The sequence below is a fragment of the Alosa sapidissima genome, chromosome 15 (genome assembly GCF_018492685.1).
Source record: "Alosa sapidissima isolate fAloSap1 chromosome 15, fAloSap1.pri, whole genome shotgun sequence".
Classification (NCBI taxonomy): Eukaryota; Metazoa; Chordata; class Actinopteri; order Clupeiformes; family Clupeidae; genus Alosa; species Alosa sapidissima.
Genome location: NC_055971.1, coordinates 16396797 through 16407457, shown reverse-complemented (window position 1 = coordinate 16407457; position 10661 = coordinate 16396797). Strand labels below are relative to the sequence as shown.

Sequence of the window (10661 nt, the reverse complement as noted above, 5' to 3'; positions counted from 1 at the left end):
ATTGTGACACATTTCCTGAGAAAGGTGTATGAGCAAGGCTTCATCCATCAGGTTAAGAAACCCAGGACTGTCCTCTAGAATGAACACAAACGATTTATTGCCGTCTGACAATCTCTTATTATCTATGGAAAAACACTATCAAAAGTGAGGCCAGGGCCTTTGGTTAGTGCTAAGTCCAATCCTTTCATTGTTATTCACCTTTAATGATTAATGCATTTGCACAGATGCATGGAGTCGTGACAAGCCCATCCATCCACAGGTAAACGATCACAGGGAGGGAGTATTGAGGAGTATTAGTTTGAAATCAGTCTGGCATGGTGCCAGAGCACCCTCCTCATCCTGCGTGCCCACACTGCCAAGAGCCCAGGCTGGGGCTTATTCAGTGAGCTGGGGCCTGGCGGGAGAGGGAGGAAATCTGTGCACCCATCCCCCCAGCGTGTCTGTCTGTAGATTACAGTATGCAATATCACCCTTACCCAGGCGAACCCTCCCCTCTCTCCATCTCGCATTCCCAACCCCTCCTCCTCCCCCAACCCAGCCTGCCCTTCCCCTTCCCCCTGCCCCCCCCCCATCTTCCCTCTCCTCCACTCCCTGCTCCTACCCTCTTTCTCAGAACCCAGTCAAATGATTTATCTAGCTTTCTTTTTCATCTCTCTCTCTCTCTCTGTCTCTCTCTCTCTCTCTACAGACGGGCCACAGCTTTTCCCCTGTGCCTCCTCCAAAGCTAGGTCACTGAGGACCAGCCCTGGAAAGCCAGTCCCATTCAAACACTGTGAACAACACATACATTTACCCACTCACACAGACATGATTAGACCAGCAATCAGCCCTACACATGCTATATAGTCTACGGAGCTCTATGGAAACATGCTTTTGCTACAGTGTTTTTTTTTTTTGCAGCATCTCTGCAATGGCAGCCACAATGACACAAAGCTGCACGATGGCCCAGTAAGGGCCAATGACAAGTTTCCTTTCCTCAGTACAATCCCGGGCACTCCCTGTGACCACAGCTCTGTAACAGGCCACAGATAACGCTAACGTTAGCTCACGCTAACATGGCACAGCCTCTCTTTGGCTCAGCTGTACACACCATGCTTCTGACTGCCACATGCAAGGTGACCAGATGATAATCACTTTGCATCTGCATTGCTGAACCGGAACTTTGTGATGAGGCAAACAAACATGAGTGTGGCTATCTGGATGTGCACTGCCATATTTGTAACAACAAAAGGCTAGCCCGCTGCATGCTCAAGAGCTTCTTTTTTTTAATTAATTATTATATCATTAAAATTGTATAATTTCTCCAAATCTTACAGCAACAGTGGAATACATGGCTATGCCAGGGTCCTGATTTCATTTCACCAGAATGTGCTGAAATATAATCTGCATTGTCATCAGAATGATAAGAAGAGGAACCTAAAAATCAAATGATGTGGTCGCTGTTGAATTCCCTTTTGTAATGCACGGAGTACTGTCAAAGTACATTCTCCATAGCCCCTTGCTACACCAATGCCAGAGATCTAATTCTACATCTAGACCAGATACAATGTCTGTGGAACTCACTTTTGCAAGCATTGGATCATATGGAAATGGTAGTTTCAAACTAAAGACATCAAAGTCTTACACAGTAAGTGTTAGAATGGTGTTTTCTACATCATCACCTCTCATTACCTCTTAAAGTGCCTTGAGTAATTTATGTCACTTGAGTATTCAAGTCACTGCCTACAGCACCAATCCAACAACTGTACTGTACACAGTGGAACGAGTCAACTCCAGAGTCTCCGTCCACTGCAACCACTGTGCTCTTCCAGGTGGCTGATTTGCTAGCTCAGCCCGGGCAGATGAAAGCCAGCATGTGGCGTGACATAACCCTGAGCGCGTGTGGCCCTGGTGTCCTGATGCATGTTTCTCCAGAGGTAAATACATGCTTATGTAAGCCACACACAAAGAGAGGAGGAGGAGTGTGTGTGTGTATGTGTGTGTGTGTGGAAGGGGGGGGGGGGGGGGGGGTCAGAGAAAAGCATAGTAGCTAGCCACTCCTACAGCATAGTGGCACCATGGTGGACACTGAGGTTTTAAATGGGTGCTGTAACTGTCAGTCATTGCCACGGAGTGAAGCGCCACTGTCGGAGTAGGGGATGGCAAAAAACTATACAACCTAGAAAATGGGAGCCAGGAGGCCAGTTTACAGTAAAAGGCGCTGGAGCTGTGCTCTTTAACTCATAATACATCCCATGGTTACAATTCCATCTATAGCCTCACTTCATGGTCTAGCCGCTTTCCCGAGAAGTCTTCCCGAGACTTCTGTTTGGAATTTATGAGCATCTTTGTGGGGCCATTCCAACATGGAAAAGTTCATAAGGCTATTTCCAACAGGGGTTATGATTAGCCCTTGCAATGTGGTTGTTTACTGTTTGTTTCTCATTTCTATTTCTTCACAAGACGCCGTTCATTCCTCCCAAAAACAACATAAAATGCTCTGCTAATTGCACACTATTTACTGGTAACACTACCTCTGAGTAGAGTCAAACTGATGAACTCTAGTTAGAATGAGGCAGGGGCATATACACAGAACTCCCAAAATCCTCTTTCTTTGGACATTCCCACTACATCATGAACAAGGAAGGGTTATACGTCAGCATTCAGACATTCCCGGTCCAGCCAAGTGGATTTCAAGTGGGTGAAGCTGAAGTTTGTGTGACCGGCTAGAGAGCAATGAACATTTCTTCCTGCAGCACTTTCATAATGTCTCCGGATTGAGGAGAGGATCCATCTATGTAATAACAGCCAAAGTGGAAGAGCCATAAATCTCGTCTGATGGACCCGCATTCAGCACTGGACTACTGCACCCGCCAGCACTGCTCCAGAGGCATGGTCCGCTGCACACAGACACACAAGCACAGCATACGCAATCACACACACACACACACACACACACACACACACACAAAAGCACACATACACACACACACACACAAAAGCACACAGACAGACACACACACATACACAAACACAGGATATGCAATCACAAAATACAAGCCTGAACACACCTTGAATGTATACAGACACAGAGCACACACTATATACACCAACCCATATTCCATAGGGTCCACAATCACACAAACTAACATCCATAAGGAGGCCTACCGACATCAGTGAGAAGTGCAGTATACACAATCACACAGAAAGAGGCAAACGCAGTATTCACAATTAATCAGATACACTCCCAGCCACTTATACACACACACACAACTACAGAGCACATACATGTGACACCTGACACCACCATAAATGCACACACAGGCAGAATACACAGGCATGCACACAAACTGACATATACACATCACATGCTCTTAAATCACTGCACAGAACACAAACAATGCAAACGCACAGAGCAAAAGCATATACAGGTGAATGTTAGTAGTGTATGTTAGTAATGAATGTGAGTAGTGCACACAACAGGAGATTAAGCAAACATAAACACAGGTTGTCTTTCAAACACTCACATAGTCACATGTCCCTCCCGGATACAATACACTAACACTTTCATGCACATGCAAATGAACACAGAATACAAAAACATAAAACAGGCAAATGCACTGCAAATATACATATAGATGCATAAAAAAGCCACAATGATAAACTGACTCACACAAAAAAACGGACAGAAAGTGTAAACAAATGAGACACAGACACCAACACGTACAGACACAAAACAAAGTAATGCAAACACAAATGTGCAATATAGTCTGGTGCACAAATATCTACAGGCAGACAATAAAACAAAACTACACACACATACACACACACACACACACACACACACACACACACACACACACACACACACACACACACACATACACACACACACACACACACACAACAAACAAAACAAACATACAGCCAAACACAGAAATGCTTTGCCGTATAAATAGCTTCACTTAGGAAATAAGTCACAAAGACACCCACAACATAAACGCCCTCAGGTGCTCTGCGAGGTTTATTAAGAAAAAAACAGTGGACAAACAAAAAACACACACACACACACACACTCACACAAACAAACACACAACGAACAAAACAAATTTCTATGCACACAAACTGTTCATACCTGCCACATAAAAATGATCTACCGGCTTACGGACTATACATTACACACATATAAATGTGCACGTTCTCCTAGATAACTTCAAATAATGTTTTTTCATTAGAGCACCTGGAAATTTATGTCTTTCAGCCATTTTGAGACAGAACAGTAAAACAATCCCCCATGTGGAGCCATGGCGCGGTAATTACAATTGATCTGAGGCTACGCACCACAAGAGCAACACATTCACTGGAGTAAACAGTCCGACTAAAGAAAAGAAAACAAAAAACCACAATCACAGTCGCACTTTCGCTGCTTTGGGAATGAACTCGAATGAACTAACGTAACGTAAACACACAAAGGTACACACAGACCCCACACAGATACTGTACTTTAAGAGAGACACATTTGCATAATGTTAATCGCAAAGGCAAACACAGGCAGTCTAGTGCTGACTGTGTACTCTACATGGACGAAATGTAGTGGGTTTGGAGTATCAACTTGTCTGCCACACTGTTCACCTCGTCTTCTTCTTAATGTCAGAGGCAATAGATTTCTCCTCCCGAAACGCTTCTTTGAGAATACTATCTAGGTTACTGCAGAGTGTGCCATTAGAGGAGAGAAGCATGGCGCCAACCTCGTGTCAGACCCGTCCCGATTCGTATGACAGTCACTCCAACTCTTGACATGGCAGAAGACTATCTGCATTTATTTATTCATGTATAATGTAAGAGCAGCACAGTCACTGATGCGTTCATTGAGGCCCTCTCTACCCGGCCAGGCTGATCGAATGGGCCTGAATGTGGGCCTGGTGCTTCATCTGTGTTTTTTTTTTCTTTTTCTTTTTGTCTGTCTCCTCCCTTCGCGTCATGCTTCAGCTCTCAGTGTGATAGCACACCTGCTAATTTATGAACCACATGCACTGTGCAGCATCCTGAGAAACATGATAATTTCAGAGACACCTATATGACTGTATGGAAGTAGCACTTACTGCTGCACTAACTGTCCTTATAACACTCTGCCTTGATTGTTTACCTGGTTGGAAGTCGCTTTGGCTAAAAAGCGCCAGCCAAATATAATGCAATGTAATGTGTGTGTCTGTCCATTGCAGGTGCACACACACAGTCACACACACACACACACACACACACACACACACACACACACACACACACACACACACACACACACACACACACATACACACACACAGTCAATAAGCACCCTCCTGATTATTCTTCATAAATGTCGCCTTGTGCACCTAGCAACTACCTGGCCAACAGATCCAGCTGAGTCTAGCCATCAGCCTCTCCTTCTCTCTGGCCTTCTTCCGCCAACTCAGCCTCCAAACTACAAGCACAAACGGCCACCATACACTGTTCCATCCCCAAGCAACAGTGCTATGACTGACAGTCAGTTAGGTAGCTTTGGAGAAATAGGTCATAGAGCTAAAAATACCTATCTGTGTCTCTCTTTCTTTCATTCTCTCTTTCTCTCTCATTCTCTCTCTCTCTCTCTCCCTTGCTAGACTTGTAAAGAAAATGAGGATCTATAAGTTGCGGAGAGAGAGAGGGAGAGAAAGAAGCTGACTGACTGAGAAAAAAAAATGCCGTTACAGAACTGCTGTAGACATTATGCAAACAAACCAAAACAGGGCAGTGAGAGAGAGAGAACGAAAGAGAGAGAGAGAAAGAGAGAGAGAAAGAGAACAATCGAGAAATGAGGCAATGGGTTCAGGCTCCAATGCATTCAGCACAGGGCCACTTTAGCAGAGGCTCAGTGCAGTATTATATAGAATTCATTTCCCTCTGATCAACCAGGCAAGGCAGAATAACTATCAGAACAGTCAGCATACGGCAGCTCCCTCAACGAAGTGACAGAGAGAAAGTATTGAGGGAAAGGGGGTGAGGGGTGGGGAGGGAGGGGCGCAATCAGAAAATGAAAAGAGAATAACCCGGGAATGAGGAAGAAGAGAGAAAAGAGCCTTGTTTAAAAATGAGAGTGAGAAACAATAGAAGTGACAGATGAGGAGAGGAGCAGAGGAGACAACAGTGAGAGAGGAGAGGAGAGGAGAGAGAAGGGGAGAGTGAGGAGAGAAGACTTAAGTCATGTTTGAGGATGCAGCTGGTAGGCAGTGTGGAGAAAAAAACAAACCAAGAGCACATTGATGCCACCCATGCCAATGGAATCCTTCGAACTGAATAGTGGTCAGGTTTAGGCAAATGGCCCGATACAGACGGGGAGGGTGAAAGACACAGCAAAAAGAGGGAGAATGGAGCGGAGAGGGGTGAAAAAAGCTTTGAAAGACTAATCCTGTGGAAAAGTGAAGAATCCTCACAAGACTACTCTCATTTTCTAGAGATGTGTCAAAGTAATTTTAGGGAATAAGCAGACACCAAGAGAACCCCCATTGGATCATTTGATTAATGGACTTTACTAATCTTCTTGCATTCAGATGTAACATCAAACATCATACATCATATAACATCAAACATAACTGTTGCCATCAGTTATGCAAGCATGTTTGGTCTATGCTCTTTTTCAGTTCATTTCAGTCTGTTGTAACCTTCCTCTAAGGTGTCAACATGGTCAGTTTGCATTCACCACAGGGTATATTTTGAACAGTGAACAGTGATACCATGTTCACCATGTTCATATCATGTGCAATTGAACTTGTGCCACAGGAGAAAAATGTATCCTTTTGCCACTTACAACACATGGACCTGAAGAAAACCCTGCTTCAAAGTGCTGTAACTCAGCGACCATGAATGAATGAATGTATACAATACACAGGACTAAGAAGAGGAGGACACTTGGTTCCCACCAGGTGAAGCAGAACCATTCAGAGATTTCAAATATATATGCCATCATCAAACTGTTTGACAGTTCACCAAATAATTAGTAAAAAGACAACCGAATATGTCTTTATATTCTCTTATTAAAGGCTGGGTGATTCTATACCAAGGCAGCTCTCATGAAAGTGACACAAAACAGTGTTTGAAGTCTCGTGGACACAAAAAGAATACTAAAGAGGCAGACAGTTTGTATTCCACATATCACTTAATAATTCAGGCTTCATTAAATACCATCACAGTTGGTTTGTGCCGGCTGATGAAATCAAAAACATTGCTAGGCTATTACCACGGTTTAACTTGCCAAGACAACGCAAAATAGGTGCGGATACGTTTTGAAGTACTGCATGAAATGTCGTTTAAACTGTACCTTGCGATGGGTGACAGGAGCGGGTGCAGTTCTGCATCACCCACACTCCGCACAGGTAGGATAGCTTATACGGTTACCACAAAGAGACGAATAGGAGTGTGGGACAACTAGACTCAGTCTGGTTTTTAAATATATGTATACATATCCTAGCAGAGGCAAGCAGCAAAGTATGCCCTTCGATAAGGTCTCGGTTTCTGAGACAGACGCAAAGCCACCTTTTGGCTGCCAGCCCGTGCGGGCGTCTGCGTTCCGCACGCGTACAATTTCTTGTCAATCCGCACAAAGGAATCGTACGGAAACTTGATGGAATGTCAATCGTTCATTCGGTAGGGGAGCGGGAGGTTACAGTAAATGTCTGTCCTTATAACGCAGCATAGGCATAAGCACTCTTAAATTAACCGTATCAATACCTACATATTTCAGACGACTAAATACAGATGCGTTTTCATCATTATAGTTGTTGGTCAATATTCTGGCCACTTCAAAGCTAAGGTTGTAAGGGCACATAGGAAATAGCCTAATCTTTGACGGACAGCAAAAACATAAAATGCAGTATTAGTAAGTGAATGGTTTTTAAGGACTAAAGCCGACAATTGCCGAGAGCTGTTTGGAGAGCTTGGTGTATTGTTTCTAACTCTATAATTTCGTCGTGCACAGGTAATATGTTGGCGACGATTCCATCTTTGGCGTTTTGTCTGTTATTTTGGGGCTGATGGAACGTCGCTATATCAAAAGAAAAGAAAAATCATCTCCCGATTTACGAACATGCAAGTTCATAGAGATCAATGTATGCTATTAACTAGGGACGCCGGGTCACGTAAATGCCACTTTCACATTCCACCATATCGCTCAGTAGAAGCTACGGTGTGCCAAATACAGAAAATTGTGAACGCGCGGCATGTCAACCACTACCGCTCTGTGAAAATGTTACCCAGATGCCAAATAAAGACGCCGTACTAAGACTTTTAGCCATTCCTCCAGTGTTCACGCTGCCGGCCACAGTGCACGTATTGACACTTCCAACTCTGTTATAAGGATTTCATGCAATTTTTAGAAAACTAAACAGTACGGCATGGCTCCGCACATTTCTGTAATAAACCAGAACAAAATGCATTTACTTACGTTTTCAGAGGGTTTTGAACCACTGTGGCCATTTTGATATAGAATGATACAATGTAGACTGCAGATGCCCGGTATTGTACATGTAATATACCAGCAATTTCAATTTCATTCATTCTCAGGGGCTGCGGCTGGAGCATCCAGCCAATAGGAGGGGGATTACTTATTGGCATGTTGGGGGAAATGTAGTTTTTATACGCATTGATATTAAACATACGTATAGAAAATGCACTACAACTACCAGCAAGGAACACTTTTAACCATATAATAGTCCCGCCTAAGACTACTCAGATAAGCCAAAACATTTACTGTAATGTCAAGGTTGAGATGTCGGAGCATCAGTTTTAATTGTAGTGTGTGCAGACCTTACACAATTTCCTCCTTGCTTTTGTGTAGGATTCTGCCGGTGCAGTGTTTTCCTGCAGTTTTCTTCAATGGTAGCGTCCAAAAATAAACATGGTCAGTTTAATTGTACACACACACACACACCTAGGATATTTTTTTACTTTATATATAAATAAATGCAGGTTTAATTGCAGTGACATATGCATTATGTTACAGTTTTATCACATACATTTCTAAAGGACTGTAGGAAAATGTGTCCATTGTGTACGTTGAAATATGTGTCTGATCATTTCAGTAGGTATTGGCAAATGATTAAAATGACAAATATTTTAATCAACACTATGCAACAATTAACCTCTTTTGAGCTATATTTTATAAGCAACTACTCTTGGTATCAACGTCAAATAGATTTTGATGGTATACATTCACGTGAAGAAGTACACACACGTGTCATTCCCACTAGTCATCCAGGTTGTATTTAGCAAAGAATATTTAGAGCGGAATCTTTGCTATTTACTTCTATAGTCTGGGTCAAAACACCCAGTGAATGTAATAAAATCCTTCTCAGCATGACATCTCTATATGATGCCAGATTATAGCAAAACTCAGTACTGAATAGGCTGTTGTTTGAGAGATTTGTAAATGGGTAGCTTCCTAATTTTAGACTAAAACTCTATAATGCGTGTAGGCAGATTATAAAAAGAGGTCCTCACTGAATCTTGCTGAAGTTACATGTAAACAGTAAGTTTTAAGATTTATTACAGTATCTGCTGAACATTTGATTGCTTTGTCTCAGAAAGGCAAACAGGAGGACACATTCTTCTAGCAGATTTGGCCACAATACCATTGACCAAATGCAACTTTTTGACCACAGCATGGGCTCTCAGTATGAAAACATTGACCACAATGCTATACTAAATTAACTGTCTCTGCTCAAAACTATCCATTTTAGACCACCTGCATTGCATTCCCACTTCATTATGTTCCAGTGATTATTCTGTTGAAGAAATGTTTGCAGTTAATACGATTACCCCAGGTCGAATAAGCTTTTCACACATGAAATGCTTTCAAAGGAATGTGATAAAATACCCGAAACACCCTTAGGCCTAATCAACACCACAAAGCTGCATCCTGTATTGATAAAGCTATCTTTCTTTTTTAGTCACACCAAAGGTACAAAGGTATTATCCAGCACTTCATGCTGCCGTTTGTGAGTGGTAGAAAGCAGAGAAAGAAAATGTGAATGTACTTCCCATTAAGTTATGGTGTAGGTTTGACTCAAATAAGTTATTTTTCATTAAAGGCATTAATTCACACGAGATTTCAGATTATTTCAAGCTGCTGTGAGCATTTCTGGTAGAATGGGTTCAGCCAAAGAGGGAATTTCAATCCATCATCTCAGTTTAACTGCAATGGCGCCACTTCCCTGCTTCTCTGTGACATGTGATATTTATAGATCTCTGCTAACAAATATTTAATGAACATTAGCAAGCTCCATGGAATACAGCATACCCTGTTGATCTTTGAAGAACTGTGCCCTAATACAAAAGCTGCACCCCTTTTAACCTTTTCATTTATGTTCTTATTTCAAAATATGGGAATAATTAGGCTAGGGCCTACATCATGCCTGTGCTTCTCTGTCATGGACACAGAAAGTAAAGGTGGGCCCTGTATCTGAATTTTTCTTTAAAAAAAAAAAGTAAAAATAATTTATTCATGTGGATCATGCTTACACCTTCTGCTAATATCAAGCCTCTGGCTAGCATAGGCCTACTTGATAATTAAGACAGTTTGACAGCAGGATTGAGCTGTTTCTTTCTGTGGGCCACAACACTTTATGCATGATCATCATCTGACTATACATTTTGAAAGCACACACACACAC

General features: G+C 42.5%; 1 protein-coding gene across 3 annotated transcripts in view; it reads right to left on the bottom strand.

Annotated features, from left to right (window-relative positions):
• dpf1 (D4, zinc and double PHD fingers family 1) overlaps positions 1-8522 on the bottom strand; it is a 43388-nt gene extending 34866 nt beyond the window's left edge. For 2 of the 3 annotated variants that reach the window (XM_042063466.1, XM_042063467.1), the window contains exon 1: positions 8435-8522. In XM_042063466.1, the coding sequence (XP_041919400.1) occupies positions 8435-8466 (32 nt within the window). In that variant the 5' untranslated portion in view covers positions 8467-8522. Of the gene's footprint in view, positions 1-7312; positions 7372-8434 lie in introns of those variants that run through there. The other variant, XM_042063468.1, reaches the window with a different exon arrangement.
• Positions 8523-10661: the final 2139 nt, after the last annotated feature.